Here is a 25,024-nt window from a genome sequence, read left to right on the forward strand (position 1 = left end):
TACGCAAAATTGCATTTAGAAAAAACATAATAGATGTCATATACCTTATTTCATATAATGATAAATATCTAATAATAAGGCTCAACTATTATCTCATAGTTTACCCTTTCTACCTCACAGACTACTTAAAAATCTGGATAGGTAGTACTGGTCATGTTCCTTGCTCTTCTATTTCTGTACAACAAATGTTATAATAACCAAATTAGCAGACATGTCCCTTTTGAGATTCCTATGTAATATATACCACAAATTAAAAATAAGCCTTTCTAAATTGACATCAAGTCACTGTTCCTGAAAGCTGGACATCAAGAAAGGACTCCAGAGATTTGATAGTCAACCTAAGAGATGGCCACTGTGCAAAATCCTGAGCTCTGTGCATAATTAGACAGCAGTAATCAACATAGCCACTCAACACAGCCACTTGTCTGAGACACTACGAAAATCCTGGCACATGCAAAGGCTACTGTTCACAAGGCCAATTACTCCAGTTTCACAAGATAGCTCATCAGTGCTTCCTTTTGTCAGTCATTCTAGTAGAAATAAGACCATCTAAAAATTTTCATTTCTGCAGATGATTAAAATTCTTAAAAGAGTTGTGTGATTTTCAGCTGGGGCGGGGGGGATGAAGGGGAGAGGGAAGGGAGGACTGTGGGGAATGATTAAAAAAGAAAAAAAAATCACAGGAGCTCAGAAAATTAAAAGTCATCCTCACAACAGTTACAGACGAGAAAACAAAATCCCATGCAAAGAAAAATAAAGACCCTAATATTGGATTCACAGATTCAAATAGCTCATTTAACAGTCAAACTAATATCACACTTCATGAACACATTTGACACTGTTTATGCCTCATTTGCCACAAAAAGATCATGGTAAACAAAGATTACATTCCCCCCAAAGTTACTAGCTGAAACCAGGTGCAGTCAGGATTATTCAACCTTGAAAAAGTCATAATGAAGACAGGATATCTTCCCATATGCAAAGAGTAAGATTCTTTTCATAATTATGGAGCATTCAGCAACAACTGACTTACTTAGAATCTGGAAGAAAGTGAGACACAATAACAGGGTCTTTGGGAGTACTTCGTTTTTATTAGCAGCATTGATTTCACCAAGGCTCAGTGATCATTACCTGCTATCATGATGAAACTGTTCAACCCCCTGAGATTAAAGGACTTAAAAAAAATCCTTTTTAACCCGTTGGCATCAATCACAGAGGACACAGCTTAAGAAGTACCACAGAACAGCATAGTGGACTTAGGGTGAGAAGCCCAGAACTCTGCCACTAATGGTTGGCCACTTATCTTTTGGAGCCTTAGCTTCCTCCTCTATAACTACACTAGATTGTCTGAGGCCTTCTCCAGCACTAGAAATTTCCTTTTACCATAACATTTAAAAGATCGGCCAAGAACAGACTAGTACCTCTTTCAAATGTAAAATATTTTCCAACAGTGGTTGAAAAGGCCTATCCTTGATTATGGTAGTATCAGGAATTCAGTAACAATACATATCATAAGTTGGTTGCTTTCCTAATACAGCAATGCTTCAATGGCTCAATCCTAACCTCCAACACCTACTACTACTACAGATGAGCACTAGCCATTAGAAATTTCTGTGATGATAGAATTGTTGTTACCTATGCCATCTATGGATATAATAGCTACTAGCCACACTCAACTATTAAAGCATTTTGAATTTAAGTTTAAAAAATGTGGCTACTGGTTGAGAAGCTGAATTTTAAATTTTATTTCATTTTAATTTAAATCTAAATTTAAAGAGCTACATGTGGAAATGTACAGGACCACAGTGGACGGGGCAGCTCTAGACCCTGTCCTGCAAAATGACTTTTTAATAAGATTATCAACCAATAAATAAAAGGTAAAAATAATGAACTCATTTTTATAAAGGAAAGAAAGATGACTGTTGTCTCTTAAGGTTCTAATCCTTGGCAATTGACATTGGGCAATCTGATGCTTTATATGTGGATTAACGGGGTGGGGGGGCACCATCCACCTCTACACGTTACCCATTCTTCCCCACATCACTGTAAGACTTTAAGAGGCAACCTCAGCCAGAGCAATGAATGAATACACTTCGGGCTCTCTGAAACCTCTCATGTGCATCTAAAGGACTGTCAATCGCGTGCAATTTATTTCACTAAACATTTTATTAAATACCTGCTAGGTGTCTGGACCATGCTGGAAGCTGAAAATATAAAGTACCAGCCATCTAGGAGTTTAAAAAAAAGCTTTGGGGCAAGAAAAATGCAGAAACAGATCTTTATAAAATAGTATGACAAACACTGTGACTGACGGGAAAGGGTATGATGGGGTATCAGGGCAAGGGCCCTTAGGCCAATCTGGAGCATCAGGAAAACTTCCAGGGCGTGACACATTCCATGTGAGGGCATTCCAGTCAAACACAATGAGTAAAGGGACATGGCATAAAGAGCAGCAGGTATATGCGCAGAACTATCTCTAGAACACAAATGTCATACACAGCAGGTATCAGAAGCCTTGCTAAAGAACTTGAACTTTTAGGTTGCAGGCAGTAGCTATTGATGAGTTGTTTTTTTTAAACGAGAAAATGATGTGGTCAGCGCCACCCTTCTGAGCAATCGCTCTGACCACAATGTAGCGGATGACAGCTGAGGGATTCCCTCAGGAAGCTGGTGCAATGGTTTCAGTAGGCAAGAAGGGATCAGAGGTGGAAGCTGCAAGCAGAGAGAGAAGACAGCTTTTCTACTTTAGGAGACGAAAATTAACAAGACTTGCCGAAGAATGTGAAGGAAAGGGGCACTCAAGGCTTGCTCCCAATTTTCTGGTTTTGATAAGACCATTAACAAAGACAGGGAATGAAATTCAGCATCAAATGAAAACAGTCAAGGGATTAGTATTGGGAAGGGCAGCCCCACCACTCCAGCAAGCCCCACAGTGTTGTTCTGCTCCAGGGAGCTTAAAACACATAAAGCACATGTGAAAATGGTATTCCCTGCCCTGGGTGGCTCAGCGGTTTCGCGCCTGCCTTTGGCCCAGGGCGGGATCCTGGAGTCCCGGGATTGAGTCCCGCATCGGGCTCCCAGCATGGAGCCTGCTTCTCCCTCTGCCTGTGTCTCTCCCTCTGCCTGTGTCTCTGCCTCTCTCTCTCTCTCTCTCTCTGTGTCTATCATAAATAAATAAAAATAAATCTTTTTAAAAAAATGGTATCCCCTGAAGCCATACAACCGGGCAGGCCTGGGTCTCGGCAATGGATGGGAAATACTTGTTCAGCCTCACACAATCCCACCAGTCTACCTTCCACCGGTGAATAACAAAGACGTATCCAAAGAGGTGAGAAGGTCTAACCAAATTATCTTGTCTTGTAGATACCATTTCTAAAATGGCTTATTCTTTACCTAAGAAACTAACACATGGCAGTTGGCTACTCAAATGGCTGCGCAGAAGTTTCCTGTGCCTTTGATATGCTGAAGCCTATTAATGCTTCTGCTTTCCCTTCAGGGAGATGGTAACAACTTTCCAGTTAAGGTCAATGCCTGATTATCTTTAAGGTAAATCCGGCCTTCAAGTCTGATGGTTAATACTTAGTCTTCTTACTCATTGCTTGTTTTACTAATACCCTATTTTGCAGCCTCCAGGAAACCGCTTGGAGAAATTACACAGTTCCATCTACCTGCACACCCAGACACAGATCTGAATAAAGGCAACTGTTTCAGGATACGTATGGTATTTTTGTATGAATCGGACATACCTTGGAATTCCCAGCCTGTGGTGAAGAAGGGCTCAAGGAGTACAAAAGGAAACGAGAGCCTCCTGGCTTATCTCTGAGTCAGAATTCACATTTTTCAGTTCACTGAGAGGAGGACCTGGGAGTCATCCCTGATTCCTCCCGTGAGCCCCCACATCAATCCACTGACAGGTTCATGTCAAAATACATGTGAGATGCATCCGCTTCTCTCCTCCACAGCCACCACTAGGCCAAGTAACTGGCATGCCTTCCCTGAACAGCTTGATCTCCAGGGCTTCCCCACTACCTCGGTTCCAGTCTCCCCTTCTCCCCACACACACTGTTCTCCACACAAACCAGAAGGCTCTTGTTAAACTGTAAACCCAACCATACGACCACCACCCCCACTCCACCAGCACTTAAAATCCTCCACCACTTCCCACTCTGCGCTGGGAGTAAGAGCTAAATTCCTCAATATGGCTTTCAAGGTCCTTCGTTATCTGCACTTTGCCTTCGTCTCCAACTTCATTTTCTACCAATCTTGTCCTGTGATTACCCTGCTACAACTGCATCGGCCTCCTTTCTCTACAGCTTCTACGCTCACCAGTTCCTCAGGCTGAAAGGTTTCTTTCCTCAGCTCAGCATGTGCCTCAAATCTCAGTCCAATGGTGATCTCAGACAGACCTTCCTCGGCCATCCCCCACCTAAATGCCTTCACACCATTTACGAACTTCCCTCATTTATCGCCCATTTTTCCGCCACCCACTCCCACCCCACAAGAGTGTAAGCTCCATCAGGATCAGGAATTTGTCTGGCTTGTTCGCACCATCTCAGTGCCTGGCATACAATAGGGGTTCAATTTGCCGAATAAAGAAACAAACTAAGGACTGATTCCGTTTAAAATAAAGCACATAACTACAACTTTAGATACATCGAAGGGGAACTACAAGTACACATTCCAAAATCGCATATAACTGGTTTATGGAAAAAACATTTTTTTAAAAGATTTTATTTATTCATGAGAGAGAGAGAGAGAGAGAGAGAGAGAGAGAGGCACAGGCAGAGGGAGAAGCAGGCTCCATGCAGGGAGCCTGACGTGGGACTCGATCCCGGGTCTCCAGGATCACACCCTGAGCCAAAGGCAGGCACTAAACCGCTGAGCCACTCAGGGATCCCCCCGGAAAAAACATTTTTAAGGATTATTCATACCACAGCTCCTCTCATCCGGGCTTGCCCACACACGTTACAGTGAATGAATGGTGCTCTCTTACTACACATGTATGTGAGGACAGAGCCTTTGACAATTATAATCACTAAAGCACTTAAGGGAAAGATACTATTCTGTATTAAAGACATATAGTTACCCTACATATGATTACCTGGTTGGCTGTACTGATCTTCATAAGCATCCAGCCAATAAAAATGAAACACTTGCTCCTCATCTGTCCCTTTCACCAGGGGGAGGTGACTGGAATCCACTTGGACTTCCTGGGCTGAGAAACTGCTGTCATCTTCCTGATCAATGTCCCAACAAGACACATCTGGGAGAAAACTTCCTCTGCAGAAATTACATTTTGAAAACCTTTCAAAATCCAACTGAGTAATTTGTAGTGCTACTTGCCAGAAAAGTCATAAAATGCTCTTACAAGTAGGACGTGGTCCCTTTCCCAGGATCTGCCTCATGCTTCACCCCCTCTGCTGGCTCACTCTCTTGGTGCCAAGTCTTGACAGCCACAGGCTCCACATCCACTTCCTCAGCCTCCATGGGCTCATCAAAGTCACCATCTTCAAAATCCATCGCTCCTGAGTCCTCTTTGTCATCTATACACAACGCTGGCACCGGCTCTCCTGTAGGCGTCATCACATATTCCCATCATGTACTGCTGCCATGGAACACAAAGGACTCCCCAGCACAGCAACAGCAGCCTACTCTTTTTCCCACACTGCATTTGCATTTCTCTTCAATCTCAAATTGGATGTTTTTTAACTTTTACTGCTAGGGATTCAAGTCTTTAACAATTAAACCTGCTATCAGAATACCTTCATAATCACCTCCACTTCCTTTTTCACGGGGCCTCCATTTCTGACAGCATTTTGCAACTGTTCAACATCCTTGCAGGTCTGCCTGACATCAGACTTACCAGCAAATTCAGCACATTTTACAGGAACTGGAGTTAATGGAGGCTCCTTCCTTGAGACAGGGGAAGCAGTCTTTCCTGAAGGAACTGCCTGTAAATATTTTTAAATGTTCAGTCAGTTAGCTCTGCGTATCAGAAAATATCCAAGTGTCCTACCCTGACCAGAGAAAATGACAGTTTCCCATTTATACAACAATTCTATGTATTATTAATGTAACGGCTTCCATTATTTTACTGTTACCTACGTTTACAAAAAAATACTTGTTTCCAGGAAGAAAATTATTGCATTTAGCACAGCTGTAATGCCTATAATAAACACATACTAGTAACTAAAAACTTACTATGAAAAAACCAGGCACATGCTATTTTTGAAATACATGAAACTATATAATGCAACGAGAGTCCTAATTTAAAACAAAAATCAAGAACAAATTCAAAAGCATTTCCCTCATATAGAAAAGCAACAAAGTAAGTTTTAAGCAATAATATAAATCAAGATTGAAAGTATCTCCACACACTTTACCTTGGGGGTGTGCACAGAGAAAGGATTCAGTGAAGCTCCAATGGATCTTTTCTTCTTTGGTATCATTATAGGTGGTGGAGTTACTGGAGGTTTCTAAAAGGAGGAGTAAGACATTCCCTGCCATGCTTGGCTTACCACAAGACAGAAAAAGTACATTTTTCCCCCCACTGAAGCCCAATAAGCAAAGCATTTTTTTCCTTCCCGGCTCCCCCCACAGATCTATGCTCATGTACTGTAGTTACTATAGCAACAATACCACACTCACTAGAAAACCAGAATAGATATTAAATCCACCTCTCACCAATTTTTTCTTTTTACAACTTAACATACTTTTCCCCTATCCTTCCAAGATATTACATTTAAAAACTGTCAAGATAGAACTACACGGTGTTCATGTTAGCTGTTTTAATCAAGAGGTACTTAGAAAGAAACACACCTCTAAATGAGTTTAGTCTTCATGTGAAATACCCAACTGCTAATTCCCAGAGCAGCTGAGCCTTTCTGAGTTCTCTCAGGGACAGCTCACTGATTCTTCTTTCACCCCCCCCTGAATTCAAGATGAAGATCTCATGCCTGATTGTGCAGACTGACAGGTTTCCATCTATTTCGGGAACATACACTGCAGCAACACAAGCAGTGTGCATTCCCAGAACTGACTCATGTGTGTATTCTTACTGCTTCTAACACATCCCCACGCAGCCCTGTCAACATAATTGCATAGGTTGTAACAGCTGGAAACTACTCACCTAAAGTGGTAAGAAACCAATTTGGAGAGGTGTTTCTTTTGAGGGGGAGGGGGTTGTGGGTTTTTTTTTTTTTTTTGGTGTGTGTGGTAGTATTGTCGAGTTTTTTTTAATATTCTAACAGCCATCTGTTTAATAAAATTACTGAATTGTTTCTTTGACAACTCCCAGAACATGACTTACCTCAGTGTTCAGATCTTGTAGAATGTCACCTAGCAGATCATCCTTGGACAAGTCTACAGCTTTCTGGAAATTATAAAGAGAGGCAGAATGAGAAAGCCCTGAACCTCATGTTTGCACCCAGACCATGTGTCTGTTAAAGAACCCAACCAGTTAGTCCTTGCCTCTTCAGTCCTAAGTGTGAATCTACTGTTCACATATCTTAACAGCCACCTGTGTACATGTAACTCCTAAACCTAAGGCTCCCATCCTGTTTTTACCTTCATTCTATGATCCTCCTGCTAATCAATGAAACACACTCGTTATCCTTTAGGTTTTCATTCACTTTTCTATCTCCAAGTTCCAAACAACGAGGTGCCTAAATTCATCTAGAAATCTACATCCATCCACCTTCATGACTGAAATCAGGAAAACACAATTGAAATATCTGAGCTCAAATACACTGAGCACCTATTATCTGTACAAATACTAAATTTACTTCTCAAAGGAAAAGACAAAATATAAAAACTCACAAAACAGAAATGCCTGAGTTGCTCAGTGGTTGAGCATCTGCCTTTGGCTCAGGGCATGATCCCGCTCTGGGGATTGAGTCCCATGTCAGGCTCCTGTGAGGAGCCTGCTTTTCTCTCTGCCTATCTCTTTGTGTCTCTCATGAATAAATAAATAAAATCTTTTTTTAAAAAAAGAAAGAAAATCATGAAACTCACATCTGTAGTCTTCTTCCCAGCACTAGCAATGAACATTGACTTGATATTGTTTGGTTTTGTCACTGCAGCCTTCTTTACATTCCTCCTGTCTTTGGTACGTGCTTTATCATCTTTTCCTGTTGGAATATAACTTATTTATAAACACGTACCAGCACAAATCATTATGGAAAACTAAAAGCCAAGTCACCTGCTGTCTGTACAGGAGTCTGTATAGGAGAATGAGAAAAAAGACAAAGAATTCAAAATATAAAAATATTTCTATTTTTTTTATCCATGGTAGACAGGGAAGAATCTTGAAAAACAGCTCAATTCAGGAAAACTTAAGCTAAATGTTATTATAAAAACTGATGACTGGGCACCTGACTGGTGAAGTTGGTGGAACATGAGACTCTTGATCTCCAGGTTGTAAGTTTGAGCCCCAAGTTGGGTGTAAAGATTATTAAAAATAAAATCTTTTATTTTTAAAAAGATTTTTATTCATTGATTTGGCAGAGAGAGAGAGAAAGAGAGAACGCACAAGCAGGCAGAGTGGTAGGCAGAGGGAGAGGGAGAGAAGCAGGCTCTGAGCAGGTAGCCTGACGCAGGGCTCGATTCCAGGACCCTGGGATCATGACCTGAGCCGAAGGCAGATGCTCAACTGACTGAGCCACCCAGGTGCCCCCAAAACAAAATCTTTTAAAAATGATGAAATGGGGCACCTGGGTGGCTCAGTGGTTCAGTGTCTGCCTTTGGCTCAGGTTGTGATCCCAGGGTCCTGAGATCAAGTCCTGCATCATGCTCCCTGTGGGGAGCCTGCCTCTCTCCCTCTGCCTATGTCTCTGCCTCTCCCTCTGTGTCTGTCATGAATAAATAAAATCTTTTTTTTTAAATGATGAAATACTAGTTAAGTACCAGAATAAGTTATTAAGTAGGACTGTTTAATGGCTATTATTAGTGAGAATAAAACTTTCTAAAAGGTGGGACTTGTTTTCTAACAGAAATAAAATGATCAAGCTCATCTGGAACCAAGGGATTAGTCTAGCAGCCTTCAGGAGATCAACTTTTTAGTGCTATCCTGAATCTGGCAGGAAAACTATGAAGAAATAGGATTACCAGTCATGGTAGTATAACATCCTAATTTCCATCTTCTGGGACCAGCAACCACATACACAGTATGTTGTAACAACACTAAATGGCACAGACATCTGCTCAGTAAAGAACATCTTGTGCCATGTTTTTTCTCATGGCCATGTGTAAATCACCTACAAACTCTTCTAATACTGTCAGTTTTACTCTCTCTGATTCATTCCAAAGAAATCTCTACCTCAAAAAGATCTTGAATAAATAGCTTATATAGTGTGGTAGTGGCTAATACTACTCAAACCAGACAAAGAGAGAACTGAATCCAGAAAAGACCGAATTACTTACAGAATTTATTTATTTATTTATTTATTTATTTATTTATTTATTTACTTATTTATTTCTTACAGAATTTAGCACATAATAAGGGTGGCATGGCATCTCATATCACTGGGTAGAAGATGGACTTTTTTAAAAAAAATGACAAATGTCTACTACTTTTTTTTAAAGATTTCATTTGAGAGAAAGAGAGAGAGAAAGAGAGACAATGAGAGAACATGAGTGGGGGTGGGGAGAGGGAGAAGGAGACTCCCAGCTGAGCAAGAAGGCTGACCCAGGGCTCAATCCCAGGACCAGGACCTGAGCCAAAGGCAGACACCTGACTGAGCCACACAGGCACCCCGAAGATGAACTTTTTAATAAGGGGTGTTGGCTACCTATCTGTCAAGCAGTCAGTATAAACACCAAATAAATCACCGATCAAAAATTTTTAAATGAAAATATGGAAGACTTTAATAAAAAGGCAAGTTCTGGGGCATCTGGGTGGCTCAGTCAGTTGAGCCTCTCACTCTTGGTTTTGGCTCAGGTCATTATCTCAGGATTTTGAGATCAAGCCCCATGTCAAGTTCTGTACTAGGCATGGAACTTGCTTAAGATTCTCTCTCTCTCTCTCTCTCCCCCTCTGCCTCTCTCCCTCTTGCTCTCTTTCCCTGCTTCCATCTCTTAAAAAAAAAAAAGGCAAGTTCCTTTGCAACCGGGTACGGGAAAAATCTTTCTAACTGATTCAAAATGCATCTGCAAGAAAACAAAACTGATATATTCAATTAAAACAAAAACAACTTAAATACAAAACATGAGAAAATTTTTACAGTATTTTGCAGATAAAGGACTGATCTCTCTGATAAAAAAAAAAAAGGCACTGGTATTTAAAAAGCCCCAAAACCCAAAAGGAATGTACACAATAAAAACATACATACAGTTCACATAAAAAATATACAAGCACCTATTAAGTTTTATGAAAAGATGCTCAACTTCATGTGTAAAAGAAATGCCAATGAAAACCACACTGAGATGTCATTTTTCACGTATCAGAGTGGCAAAAATCCAAGAACTTCACAAGGCACTCTGCTGGTAAGGCCATAGGAGTATAAATTATTAGGACATGCGAACTCAAATTGATCATGGGAGTGTAAGATGGAACAAAAACTATAGTAATATCTCATAAAACTTCATGTACATTTTACTCTCTGAGCCAACAATCCTCCTCCTAGGAATTTTCTGAGGAAAGCACCATATGCACTAAGTTATTAAATGCAGAATTATTTGTAAAAGCAAATTACTGAAAATCTACTTGACAACTCAGTGAAACCATTTGAATACACCATCATCATACATTTATACAGTAAAATACTATGCAACTATATTAGAAACAAGTAAAAAAGAAAAAAGATCTTTAGGTGATAATATGGAATCATTTTCAGGATATCTTGTTAATTAAAAAAAACAAAGTACAAAAGCTTCTATAGAAAAATATCTTTTGTGTGAGGAAAAAGGTAAAAAATATATATACACATAATTACATTCATGGGTAGGTACTCAAAAGAACTGAAAACAGAGGTGTTCAAACAAAACTTGCAAGCAAATGTTTATAGCAGCACTATTCACAAAAACCAGAAGGTGGAAACATCCCAAATTCCATCATCAAATAAATGGATAAACAGTATGTGGTCTATCCATGCAACAGAATATTATTCAGCCACAAAAAGGAATGAAGTACTCATACATGCTACAACACATGGGAAAACCTTGAAAACATCATGCTAAACAAAAGGAGCTAGACACAAATGGTCACATATTTTATCATTCCATTTACCTGAAATATTCAAAATAGGCAAATCCATAGTGACGGAAAGACTAGTAGTTGTCAGGGTATAGGGGAAGGAAGACTGGGGAGTGACTGCCTAATGGATATCCACTCAGGGTGATAAAAATGTTCTGAAATTAGATAATGGTTATGGCTACAAACACTGCTAATATATTAAATGTCACTGATGATAAACGGTATGTGTATTTAGCCACAATAAAAAGGGCACCTTTTTCCATGTGCCTAAAAATGAAAAAAATTGTAGGACATTTGTGAAAAATATAGGACAGGAAATAATTTTTTATTGAGATCATCTGGCAGTTTGAAAACAATATAATTAATGGCCAAAATGTTTAGAATACAAAATACACATCCTAATACAGGGTATCAAAAGAGAAGGTCAATAAGGTTTGAAATAGCCAGGAAGGTTTCATAAGCAGGCTTTAATCTCACCATTGTAGGTTAGTAGTATCTAGAGAGAAGGACAAAAAGAAACATAGAAAATAGGAGTCAACATCTGATGTAGAGTCTTCTACAATTTTAGTGCTTGTTTGTTTTATTCAATTTCCTACTAATTTTTCATTAGGACTTAGTTAATATTGTCTCTATTTAAAAACATGTCAGGGATTGGAGCCACACCATAAAGAGTTGTCCTTTCACATCTATGCAAAACTGCACAATTTCTTCTAAGTCTTTAAAGTTGCTTGCAAAATTCCAGTTCCCTTCCTAGAATCTTGAGACCTTTTGGGGCTCCCCTGAGGGACACTGAAACAGTGGGAATTTGTGGGTGAATGGTGACAAAGCATGGAAAAAGACTTCTAAGACTGGCTCTCCTCCAGAATGCCAAGTCATTCTCTTCACTGATGTATAACTGAGAAGAGATAACAAGATGACAGTGGAAATACAAAGAATGCTACATATTTTCTCTGTACTTGCTACTGTGATTGGCACTGAGATGACTAGCACATGGGTCCTTTTCTCAAGACCCTTCTGGTCCAGTGCAACCTAACTTATAGCCAACAAAAGTAATGTCCAGGTAAGTGATAGTATATCATTCAAAATGATACAGGTAATGAACAAAATAACCAGAACTCAAATAAAGGCCTCCTCAGTTCGGGGAGATAAAAAAAACACAGGCTCCTTTCATTTTCTTCTTCATGGACACACACAAACTAGGAATATGCAATCAGCCACATTGCAACCAAACAGTACCACTGTATAGAGTTCCTACGTTAACACAGGTTGGCAGAAACAAAGAAGACAATCCCCATATTCTAACTTAACTAATGAATGAATAAATAACATCTCACATATAAAAAATACACACATCCTTTTTTTGTAAAAGGAAAAACACGAAGTATAATCAGAACTATTAAAAATGGTTACCTATGGAAATGGGTAGAAACAAAGTAGAATGCACAGGGATGAGAATAAGATTTACCTGAATCTCTATCATTTTGATTTTGAAATCATAAAAATGTTCTACAATATTCAGAAAATAAAATTAAAACGGAAGGATTTTTTAAAACCATAATTTGAATACAAACACAAACGAACCTATGGAGTAAACTGATAAAATAGCACAGCATACCAAAAAAATTACTTCACACACCTCTCAAACACAATTCTCTAACTATACACCTTTACCAAGATACATGGGAAAAAAATGCAAAGAAATTATAAAGTTCATTTAGAAAGGTTGTCAGTAGACATGTTGGTTTAGTAGTTCTAAAACTTCTAAAATTATTTTGTGTCTATTTTAGAGGACAAGGGTTTTTTCACTAGGGTTGAAGGGAGATACAAATATAGAATTGGGTAAGATGAAGAAACCTGTGGTGCTATATTTGAATCAAAATAGAAGTATGAAACCATGACATTTACATAAAATCTCTGAATTCTGATCACCAAAAGTGTGTAGAAACTGTTACACCACAATAGCAATGAGTACCATCCATCTCCCACATCTGAATACCATTTCTCAGTAAAGGAGCCGGGACTCTTGGGGGAAATGGTTGATTCCAGGTCTGGAACAGGACTACTACAAGGGGAACCTGAAATACTTTTTTTGGCCCAGGAAGCAAGGAAATGCTCAAAGACTGATGGGGTCCTGTCAAAAGGACACAGGAGGCAGCTCCAGAGGCTCCCACTGTCAATGTGGGATACTCTGAACCTCAAAAAGACAAATAGTAACAATGGATAATGAACTGTAACAGTAATTTTCAGTCCAGGAGTTTAAAGTGATCATTTTTAAAAGGAGAGAAAAAAATCATCAATAGATGCTGAAAGCATTGGGTGATAGCTGGTGAGAAAAAGATACACAGTCTCAAATTATCACCCATATTTACATTAATACAAAGGTGGAAACGTAGCTTTATAAGTGATCTGACAAACATCATTTTAACCAAGAGATCAAACTTAGCATCACCAAAAATGAGACAAAGTGACCTTATATGCCCCTGAAATGATCAGTGGGAAGGACACAACTTCATCTATATAGTATTTTTGTCAGGATCTTTAACCGGATTCTACACACCAAAAAGTAATCTGGCAAATCCCAGACTGTAGGACATTCAACACCATCAGCCTGGTCCCTTTAAAGAGGTAAGGTCAGGCATCCTGGGTGGCGTGGCTCAGCGGTTTAGCCACGCCTTCAGTCCAGGGCCTGATCCTGGAGACCGGGGATTGAGTCCCACGTCAGGGTCCCTGCATGGAGCCTGCTTCTCCCTCTGCCTGTGTCTCTGTCTCTCTCTGTCTCTCATGAATAAATAAAAAAAATATTTAAAAAATAAATAAATAAAAATAAAGAGGTCAAGGTCATGAAAGACCACACACAGCCCGAGGGGGATGAGGAGAGGGATGGTGCTATTCTACACTAAATAAGACTCAAGAGACATAAAAACTAAAGTGGACTCTGCATCTGAAAAAACAGCGATCATTTTGGGCTAATGAGAAATCTTAGCATGAACCAAGATATTAGATGACATTATGAGAATGGGACTGTGGCTAAGAAGACAAGCATCCTTGTTCTTAGGAGGTCACTGATAAAGCATATAGAGGGGAAGTGTCATGGTGTTTTCAACTTACTTTCAATAAGTTGACCTAAAATAAAGTCTGTGTGTATACAGTTGGGAAGGGGGGAAGAGAAAGAAAGTAAACAAATGTAGAAAACATTGAAAATTTAGGGTCCAGACTTTCTGAAGAGGGCAAGATAGCACAGATTTTAGGCTTCGTGGCCACACACATCTGTCTGGTGCTATTACATGTTCTTCTTTGCATTTTTCTCTTTTTAAAAATGAAAAAACCATTCTGAGCAGGGAGCTACACAGTAACTGACATGCTTTCCTTCTAGGGTAATGAAAATGTGAGACTGATTGTGGTGATGGCCGCCCAACTCTGTGACTATAGCAAACACCATCGAAATGTACACTTTAAATAGGTGCATTGTATGGAATGTGAATTACAGCTCAATAAAGCTGTTTAAAATAAACTGGCTGTGAGTGGGCCAGAGTTTGCTGACCCACGATCTACACTTGGTGATAATAATGAAGTAAATCAAAAAAACAAATACTAAAGATAATTTCCCCTTCACATTTTACAGAAACTAAATCAGGCTTGTTTACTAAAAAAAAAAAAAATGTTTTGCAATGATTATGTAGCTAAGAAAATCTAACCCATTCATTTATATCATTTTAAATTTTGATTAGACAAAGCAAGTTGATTACTAAACCTTATTATTGTACTGTACTACTATCAAAGAGCTAAAATTTTAAGTACATCAATTCAGTAGGAATTAAAAGACATCACTTATTGCTGCAGCTCTCAAAATCAGCAAGTCTAAAATGACCACAGAACTAAAATCCAAAAATAAATAGAAGAGCAAACTCTTTGGATGATAGAGACATTAAACCTCATTTTGTGGTATTGTTTTTGCTTTTTACATTTAATTTTCTATGTAACTATGCTTTTCTCAGTATTAGGACATATTCTACACCTAAAAACAATTATGGTAAGTCCTTTTCCTTTAAAGGAAACTGGGCCAAAGTACTAAGTCATCTCAAATTGTGATTCTGTAAATCTCAAAATTGCATTCTTGAAAACAAAATATGGGTACCTTTCTCATGAGAATCAAGGGCATCGTCTTCAAGGTCATCATCAAAAATCTCTCGGCCATCTTCCACATAGCCAATACCATCTGCAGGAACAAATTTTTTTTAAATTTTTTTTTATTGGAGTTCAATTTGCCAACATATATCATAACATCCGGTGCTCATCCCGTCAAGTGCCCGCGGAACAAAATTTAAAATGGGACCAAGTTTCTAAAAGTGGCCAGTATATTTTAGCCACAACAACAAAAACACCTCTAATACCTACTCAGATGTTCTCCTGGCTGTGCCATTTTTAAATGCAGCAGAATCCTGTTAAGACGGGTATCAGATGAAACATAAGCATCTACACAGCAGGTCTGCTGTGTCAAAACCAAAGGATATATGCTATGCCCATCTAGGTGAGCTAGGGAAATGATTTGGCCCACAGCATCAAAGTCTGCCACAACGGGATGCTTAAGAGTAGTTTTATTCTACCCAAAGAATAAAAAGCAAAAGAATAGAGATTACACAGGCCTAGAAAAGCACTTCAGTCTATGAAGGAAAACTGGCAATAGAGCTGAGTCCAACTACAGAAATAGAAACACAATTATGGTTACAGGTGCAGTCTATACCACTACCTGTGGTCTGCAGGAGCATGCCCAAGAAGTTATACCTGACAAGCAGGAACCAGTGAGCTTTCTACATGGATTGTAAAAACATCAGGACCAGCCTCTGCTCTGTGCTTTCGACTGTCCAAGTTACTCTTCACACATATAGCTTCGTGTAATCGTCACAGCCACTCTGTTCAATAGACAGTTTTCTCAACACCACATCACCTGAGGATACCCCACAGGTATGTGGTGTATCCCAATTACTACAGAGTCGTTTCCTGGAGGATTTACACTATATCCTGAGGTATGTGTCTGGATTCTCCAAAATACCCCAGAATAAAATTTCTATTGTATTCCCTCCACATTCTCAAATAATGTATTTGAGAAAAATCTGAACCAATATCATTTTAACAGTGTCGTACATCTGCTCATGCAAAGCAGCAACTCCACCACATGAGACTCAACAAAAACTAACATAATACTTAGAAGGGAATTTCTTCCCACATACCATCATCCACGATCCAGTCATCATCCTGGCGGGCCTGAACCAGCTTCGAATACTGTTCTTCATCAACTTCTTCATAAACACTTGTGAAGTCCTCAACCTGCAATCATACAAGTTTGAGAAAGCTTCAAATGGAGTGAAAGTGTTAAACAATTCTGATGAAAAATTGTCAAATTGAAATGGGAATGGCAGCCTGAAGGAGTAGCTGCAACCATATCATGAGTTCTGACATTCAACACCACTACCGGGTTTTTCCTTAAATAGACATCAATTAACTTAGTATTCCTTTTAGGTGGGTGTTAACACAAGATATTAAATGATTCCATTAGCATAATATACTTGTCACACCATCAATTACTCATCTACTTCATAAAAAACAAACTGAATTATAGCCAATTCTTTGTTAGCTGCTTTGGGGATTATTCACTTTTAACTTCTAGACTGGTTTCTCCAATACTTAGCAAACCCACAAGGCATGCCAACCCCCTCTCCACTAGCTGATGTTGCCCTGCACACTGGCAATTTTAATAACAATTCAATCAACCAAATAGAGTTTAAAAGGAAACTCTGCCCCACCTATCCCCCTCCCCCAAATCAGCAAAACAAGCGCACTCTATATTCTATAGGTACACAGGAAATAATTTTTGAGTGATCCCTATTTGTATTACCACTGATCTCTTACCATTCTCAGGTCTTGAGACTGCAGAGACTGAAATGCTGAGCTATGTGAAGGGCAAGTCCTCTAATAACATGAGCTACCCAAACTTCCAGAGGGCCGTTAACTACTGGCATGAATAGAGCAGACCACTTCACAGTTTAAGCAACAAGCAGGACAGAGGCACACCACCTCAGCTGCCATAGTAATAGCAACTTGCCAACTCAGAATTTGGTGGGCCACTTAGAACTCCTAGATACCCGATTAAAAATTCCCCCCTTCTCTCCAGAGTTCAAGTGGGTAAGGGATGAAGGAAATAACTCCAGCTGAAGAACTAAGACTCTAGGAAAAATTGCTTGGACACAGAGCTTTGAGAACCCAATGGGCAGAGCTGACTGGACTCCTGCCACAGCTACAAGACTTATAACAATTACAGGATCAGGCTTAGTTTTCGCCTGCTGTTTAATCTGTTCTATAGCGATCACTGGCAAATGTTGATTCGGCCTTTCACCATTTGATAATAGAAACTACCTGCCCTACCAAATTAATTTTTTGACAACCCAAACACAAATGAGCCCAATTAATATTACTATACTGACCAATTTTCTTTTGGCAGAGGAAGTGAACTTGCAGGATTATATTTCTGTTGGTTGAAGTCCATTAGGCATACTTTGTCTCTTATTTAAGTAACTCACTTCTATACTATCAAAAAGATACCAGAAAACTACCTTAGAAAATCATTTTGAGTAAAAAGTCATTTTGACTCTATGTCAAAAAACTGTGCTACTGCTCAGTATGAACTCTTAGAGCCATGCAATTAACATGAGTGGTTAAAGGGAAATCAGTCACATTGTGTCAACATCTGAAATGCCCCCACAGAACTCCTTTATAGGAGTACTTACATTAAAAATGCTTTATCCCTGCTTTACTATAATCCTTTTAGCAACCCTTTGTGATCTGGTTGACTCACTTAACTCGAGCGAATGATGCCAAATGACAAAAATCCTCTTCCACTTTCTTAATTGCACAACACAGTATAGGCCATGGTTAAATATGCATATTCTGAAGCCAGACTGCCTGTGCTCACAGGCTCTGCCACTGTGACCTCAGAATTCTCACCTATGAAATGCTGTTAATCACAGTATCTAATTTTTCATAATTATTGGAAAGATTAAATAAACATATTTGTAAAAGCACTTAGAACAGTGTTCGATAAAAAAGTACAGCAGTTGCGGTTATCATTTTTTTCTCGTATTAATTAATCACTTTCTAGCCCTGAGGCAGCTGAGACACTCAAGGAACACATTGAAGGTGATGCCAGACAATGCTGTATAGATGGTAACCACTCTGATTTTTTTGTTTTAGCTACAGGCCATAAATAGTGGTTAGAGGAAAATGGTCAAAAGGGCATCACATTCAATCTTACACACAGGACACAGCAGAAGTAAGACCCAAGTCCTCACCTGCCACAGATGAAATTAGGAAAAACAATTCCCTCCAAGAAGTCATGCTTAGCTAGAATGCTCAATATCTTAAAAGTAAAAGCATTTCTAAGTTCCCCCAACAAAGCTATGAAATTTACCACAGCTGCAGTGTGTTGTGTTTTTTAATATTTTATTTATTTGAGAGAGTGAGCAAGGGAAAGAGCGTGAGAGCAGAGGGATGAAGCAGAGGGAGATGGAGAAAGCAGATTCTCCACTGGGCAGGGAGCCTGATGTGGGGCTCGATCCCAGGGTCCTGGGATCATGACCTGAGCTGAAAGCAGATGCTTAACAGACTAAGCCACCCAGGCGCCCATGCAGTGTGCTTAATAAGGAAAAAAACAGCATCTGTAAAGTGCCTTACAGGAACTTAAAGAGCCAAGTAATTGCCAAAATGTGTAAATGTACTTCATGCCCACACTTTTTCAATAGTAAGAAATTAACTATTGCAAGTACAACATATATTGGTATTTCTAATCAGTGACAAAGGGGACATAAAATACCTACAGGCTATGAATTAAATGAAGCAAAGGAGAAGAAAAAAATGGTTACTTACTTCATATTTATACTTCTCACCAGCTTTAGCCCTTTTCAGTTTTTCTAGAGCTTCTTGACGCCCTCTCTTTGATTTTTTTTCTCGCCGGGATCGAGAAGATACAAAACTCCCTGAATCTGACACAGCTGAAAAAAAAAGCCAAGTTTACATGAGATGTTACAAAATTGTCAGCCATCTTCTCTCAGGAACAGGAATGTTCCCAGTCAATAGTATCACAATTTCAGTATTATAGAAATGATTAGTTTTCATACTGTAGATGGTTCATGAAGGACAAGTTCACACAGCTCCTGTGACTCCAGAAATTTTCTCTAAGACCCAGTTAAAACAACTGAAGCAACTGTTACTTTTTTCCTCCAAAAAGAGGAAAATTTCAAAATCAACTGGTATCTTGCAGAGACAATAAAGAAAGGAGATCAGCCATTAATCTATAACCTTTCCATTAGAAATGACAGGCCATAAGTAGAGTTATAAAAGAAGTACAATTCATTTTGTGTTCTATTAATCAACATTTGAAAGGCTTTAAAGGAGCACCTGCTCTTAGTAAAGTACTAGTCTCTCTGAAAGACAAAAAGATTCTGTACTCACAAAACTTACCATCTAAAATGGGAGATAAGTAGTAACTAACTCAAAAACAATCTTTAGAATACATGCCCTAACAGAGGTTCAGATGAAGTATTTGGAATTTCAAAGCACGGATAAAGTGGGCGGTTGGGAGAATTTAACACACAGGGCTCTGAAGAGATTCTTGATTCCTTCACTGATTTCCAGGCCTCATTCACTTGGTTAGGACATAGGGTGATAGTGCAAAATTACAAAGATTAAAATGTATTTTGTCAAAAATTAATGGAATACCAGAATGCCTCAGTGTTCATTCAACTTTTGAAGTAATCATGCTTTTGGTCATTAGGAACTGACCACCACATATATATACTGAAAATAGTTCATCCACAAAATTGAGAGTCGTTTACCAGATGATGAATCATCCACAAAATTGAGAGTCGTTTACCAGATGATGAATCATCCACAAAATTGAGAGTCGTTTACCAGATGATGAATAATCAAGTCAAGTGAGACCATGCTGCTTGCCAGCCATGAGTTTTGGCTTAGCATGATCGCCATCTGAGTCTGTGAAGTTGAGTATTTTATTGTATTTGGTGCTAATTATTTCATAAAAAGAAGGAGGCACAGAAAAGAAGGATTGATAAGATGCATCCTAAAAGCTCCAACCCCTTTGGAATACTCATAACAACATTCAACTGATGGACAACGTGTTTGACTGAAATAGAAGATGCAATTTAAAGAACATGTACCAAATGCTGAAAATAAACTGTTGATAACTAAATCTTACAGGTGAAACATAGAGATCATTTTTCCCCCTAGCTTTCTGGAAACAATCTCTCTTGAACATCTCAGTCTATTGTTTGACTTTCGTATTTGACTTGTAAATCCATTTTCAGAAAGGCATTAAGTAAAAATTAAGGAATGCATGTACTTAAAGATGACAGCCACAAAATCTTGGGTGTCACTCAAATGATTTCAAAAAATCACAAGCAGGTCTACATGAAAAGGTTAAGGGGATTACTGGACATGACTACTGACAGTGAAAAGCTGGCCTCAGTATATTCCCTTAAAGATGCCACTGACTCCTTAATAGACTCTCTTGACAAAATTTATAGTTCTTCAAATGGACTTACTTCACAGGCAACAATGTACCATTCTACAGGTTTCTTTCCTACAATTACAGAAAGGAAGAGTTGCCTGCCCTCAAGGGGGCTCCCAGTCAAATAAAGCAAAAGGAGCTGAGGCTCCCACCATCATACAGACATGGTGCCATAGAAGAGGCAAGGACAAGGTACTGAGGAAACACAACAAAGAACGCTGCTAACTTTGAGAAATTCACAGGCTTCACAGGGAAGGTGTCCAACACAGATCCAGAAAGACCATTAGAATTTCGCCACCAGAATATAGGGCGGAAAGGGGCAGAAGCACACAAAAAAGCATAAGCCTAATTACAAAGGGATGAAACTACAAGGTGGGGATCCCTGGGTGGCGCAGCGGTTTGGCGCCTGCCTTTGGCCCAGGGCGCGATCCTGGAGACCCCGGATCAAGTCCCACATCGGGCTCCTGGTGCATGGAGCCTGCTTCTCCCTCTGCCTGCGTCTCTGCCTCTCTCTCTCCTCTCTGTGCATTCTCATGAATAAATAAATAAAATCTTTTAAAAAAATAAAAATTCTTATTTAAAAAAAAAAACTACAAGGTGTATTCAGAAACCAAGAGGAAGTGGGTATGGGAGGTAAATCTTACATGAGTGTAGAGTGGGAGAATAGGAGATTAGGGAGAAGCAGCACAATCCGGCTCCACCACTTATTGGGTGACATGAGACCACCAGTTAACATCTCTGAGCTGTAGTGACCAGGTGCCTTCAAGTTGTTTTTTAAGCTGCCTGGCACCTGAACTTGTCTGTGAAATCCCCTCCTTATAAACCTTGATGGGATGCAGAGCCCAAGTCCCACTAGAGAAGTTGAAAAAGCAGATGCTCTTTCCCACATACGCTTGTAGCGAGGGCATGAACATATAAAACAGGCTCTATCAAGTAGGAATACCTGCTCAGACTTTAAATCAGAAGCTAGTGTCAGAAGGAAAGTGGATGGGCTAATGGAAGATTCTAGAAATAGCAACAGCTGCAAGAGGATTACTTGGGGTCACTCAGCCAGCAATGTCCCAAGATACAAACTATAACATCAAGTACTTGGCCATGGCTGACAATGACCTCCTCACTAGACCAGTTCTGTGGCACAACTTTATTTTTTATTTTTTTTTATTTTTATTTATTTATGATAGTCCGAGAGAGAGAGAGAGAGAGAGAGAGAGAGAGGCAGAGACACAGGCAGAGGAAGAAGCAGGCTCCATGCACAGGGAGCCTGACGTGGGATTCGGTCCCGGGTCTCCAGGATCGCGCCCTGGGCCAAAGGCAGGTGCCAAACCGCTGCGCCACCCAGGGATCCCCTGTGGCACAACTTTAATTACCATTCCTGGCTAAGCAGCCCCCCAAAGTGATTCTCAAGTCCACCTGGAGTTTCTGTGACCACCACAGTATCCTTCTAATCCCTAAAATACTTAAATTCCTCTTTTTCTATTCACATCAGCTAGAGTTGGCTCCTGTGGGTTAGACCAAAGGACTCACTGTAATGCAGAGCCTCAGGATTCTCATCTGTGAAATGGGGATAATTGTGTCTGCTTCATAAAGTTGTTAAGGATTAAATGAAGGACCTTGGCTTATTTTGTATCAGCAATATAGGATCTCATTTCATGTTTGTGTATGTGTGTACAGACGTAGGGCAGACACACACACACACACTTAGCGCGCACACAACACACCCAGAAGTACCATGGTCTAGCTTTAGAAAGCAAAAATAAAGGTAAGTGGTTTTCTCAGAGAAGCCTCAATATAGCACCACATGCAATTAGCTCTTTACCATCTCAACTCCAGGAAGACAAGACTATGTCCAGCTTACCTACCATTTAATGCCTATACCTAGCAGGTACATAGTAAATATTTGCTGAATGAACAAATGAATAAACCACTATACTTGCTTTTTAAAAATCATTAAACTCTCCCTGATCCCTTTTTATATGTAATAATAGGTAGTTACAGACCTTTCAACTTTTCACTGCCATTGTCAAGGTACCCCACCTTCTAATACTTAAGAGGAAAAAAGACCTAGAATTTCCTTCTTGGAATGTGTCCAATGCTTCGTGTAGATAAGTTAACAACAACAAAAAGGCATGAAAAAATCCATTACAAAACTTTAAATATTCAGTTCAAAATTACCATCTGAAGTACCCCCATTCTCCCCCAAAGCAGACAGACACTAGCATGCAAGTCTTTCAGGTAACAATCTTTCTGCTCTAAGGGAAAAATTCCAGTCACAAGTCTCTAGCAACTACTTAATCAACACCATGACTTAAGAGGGGACTCAAGATTACACAGCATCTTCCAAAGAGTGATTTCTTGATGTTCACAGATGACGTACAGTTTTTATGGTGAAGAAAGAAACCCTAGTGGCAAATCACTGATGGAGAGCTGCAGAGACTGTTCATATACTCACAACCTACATCCCATTTGTAATCCAGGGTTGACGACTCTCCAAAACAAATTGTCTTAAAAACGAAAGGCTGGAGCAAATTGGTATCTGTGATTCACAACTAGGTGAATGCAAAGGAAACTGATTAGAAGGCAAGTTCTCATTAATGGAGATGTATCTGGGTGACAGGAGATGTACCCTGAACTAAGAAAGTGAAGCATCTGAATTTAAACCAGACATTCACTGAAGTTAAGTCACACTTTACTTGAACATAGTCCAAAAATCAGAAATCAAAGCCATTTACATTTTTGTATTCTATTTTTGGAAATAAAAGATTACTACTGAAAACGGAGTCATATACAGGGCATTCCAAATGCTGCTGAGCTGATTCGATTTTTTTCGGTGGGGGGGGTAACTTCACCAAAGATGACTAGATTGTGAACACTACTTCTATGCAGCACTCGGAAGAACTTTCCATAGAATTTGAGAGAAAAAAATTGTTAATGCATGAAGTAAAAACCCATTACCTAAGACAAGGCACATTTGTATTTTCTGGTGACAGCCCTTAGACTTGCTCTCCTGCTGAGTTAAAGTGTATAAACATTTCCCTGAGAGTTTTCATAGAAAGAGCTCACATTCGTTCGTTGTAGCCCTCAGGTAGATACTTTGAACTAAGAGTTGTTAGATACTTTGAACCAAGACTGTGCCCCATCGGGGTCAGTCTGATGCAGGTGTGCCCAGCACGTGGAACGCACTGGCCAAAAGAAATAAAAAGAAAATGCGGACTCGTGCGGAGAGCAACTCTGACACAGGCCCTGCAAGGGATGCGCTCTGGTTTGCCAGGAGCAAACGGCCCTGCGAGGAAGCCCCACCCGACACAAGTGAGTCCCAGCCCGGGACTACCAAGGTCCGCGCCCAAAAGGACCCGTCAGGCGAACCAGACGAGCGCCCCCCACCCCAAATTAAAAAGACCTCTCCAGAGCCCTCACCACCCGCAATCACGCCACGGCCCCTGTATTCCCAACCCCGAACCCCGCACGCGGGCTCATCCCTCACCGCTCGACCCCAGGTCGCAGTCTTCGCCGTGTACCGGCGCCATGGTCCTGCAGGCTCCCGATTCCGCGCCAAGCAGCCCGAAACTGGCGCGGGGGCCGAGACAGGCGCCAGGCTGAAAGCCAATCAGAGGCTCCAGAGGCTGCGGACTTCCGCCCGGAAGGCCACTGACGTGCCGCGCCGCGCCGCGCCCCGCCCCCGGCCTTCCCGCGGACGCCGGTTTGGCGCCCTGTTATGACCCCTTAGGGAAAAGCTCGAGTGGAGGGGAGGCCGAGGAGAGCAGCAAAAAGAAGCGGCCGGGCGCTGGAAAGGAGCCGCGGGGAAGCTCGCTGCGCAGGCGCACCCACGCTGATGGGAAAAGACTTGGGCACGTTGGGATAGGGGCTTTCTGGTTCTGAGAGTTCATTCTCTGAGAAAAAAGACGCGGGCGGGTAGTAGGATGGGCGTGGTTGGACCGTTTCCCCAGAGCCTTGGGAAAGCGACTGCCTCCTGCTGCGCGCTCTGAGTCTTGCCTGATAACTTTGCTTCTTAGCGTGTGAACACAGTCGCTGTGTGATTTATGGATATGTGTACTATAAATATATATATGTATATATATAAAGCACTGTCATACCCAAATGACCAAAAAAAGCACATGGGGCAATCATATGCCTCCTGACGTGTTGCACTTGGAAAAGGGAACGACATCACCCATATAACCTTCTTACAAAAAATGCTTAACCTGAATCTAACCATGAAGAAACAATCAGATGTATTCAAAGCATAGGACGGTCTACAA

At 40.3% G+C, this 25,024-nt stretch overlaps 1 protein-coding gene across 2 annotated transcripts in view; it reads right to left on the reverse strand.

The window, feature by feature from the left end:
• The window catches only part of POLA1 (DNA polymerase alpha 1, catalytic subunit), a 310,973-nt gene extending 286,565 nt beyond the window's left edge, over window positions 1–24,408 (reverse strand). For both annotated transcript variants that reach the window (XR_013375181.1, XM_077890067.1), the window contains exons 1-10: window positions 24,250–24,408; window positions 19,109–19,233; window positions 16,420–16,516; window positions 15,327–15,407; window positions 8,014–8,129; window positions 7,310–7,372; window positions 6,384–6,476; window positions 5,864–5,951; window positions 5,369–5,570; window positions 5,102–5,280 (exon numbers count right to left, since the gene is read on the reverse strand). Coding sequence is in view for 1 of the 2 variants with exons in the window: in XM_077890067.1 (XP_077746193.1) it covers window positions 5,102–5,280; window positions 5,369–5,570; window positions 5,864–5,951; window positions 6,384–6,476; window positions 7,310–7,372; window positions 8,014–8,129; window positions 15,327–15,407; window positions 16,420–16,516; window positions 19,109–19,233; window positions 24,250–24,292 (1,087 nt within the window). In the remaining variant the exon portion in view is untranslated. The remainder of the gene's footprint in view (window positions 1–5,101; window positions 5,281–5,368; window positions 5,571–5,863; window positions 5,952–6,383; window positions 6,477–7,309; window positions 7,373–8,013; window positions 8,130–15,326; window positions 15,408–16,419; window positions 16,517–19,108; window positions 19,234–24,249) is intronic.
• Between the last annotated feature and the right edge of the window lie 616 nt (window positions 24,409–25,024).

Source organism: Canis aureus, chromosome X (assembly GCF_053574225.1).
Source record: "Canis aureus isolate CA01 chromosome X, VMU_Caureus_v.1.0, whole genome shotgun sequence".
In the NCBI taxonomy this organism is placed as follows: domain Eukaryota; kingdom Metazoa; phylum Chordata; class Mammalia; order Carnivora; family Canidae; genus Canis; species Canis aureus.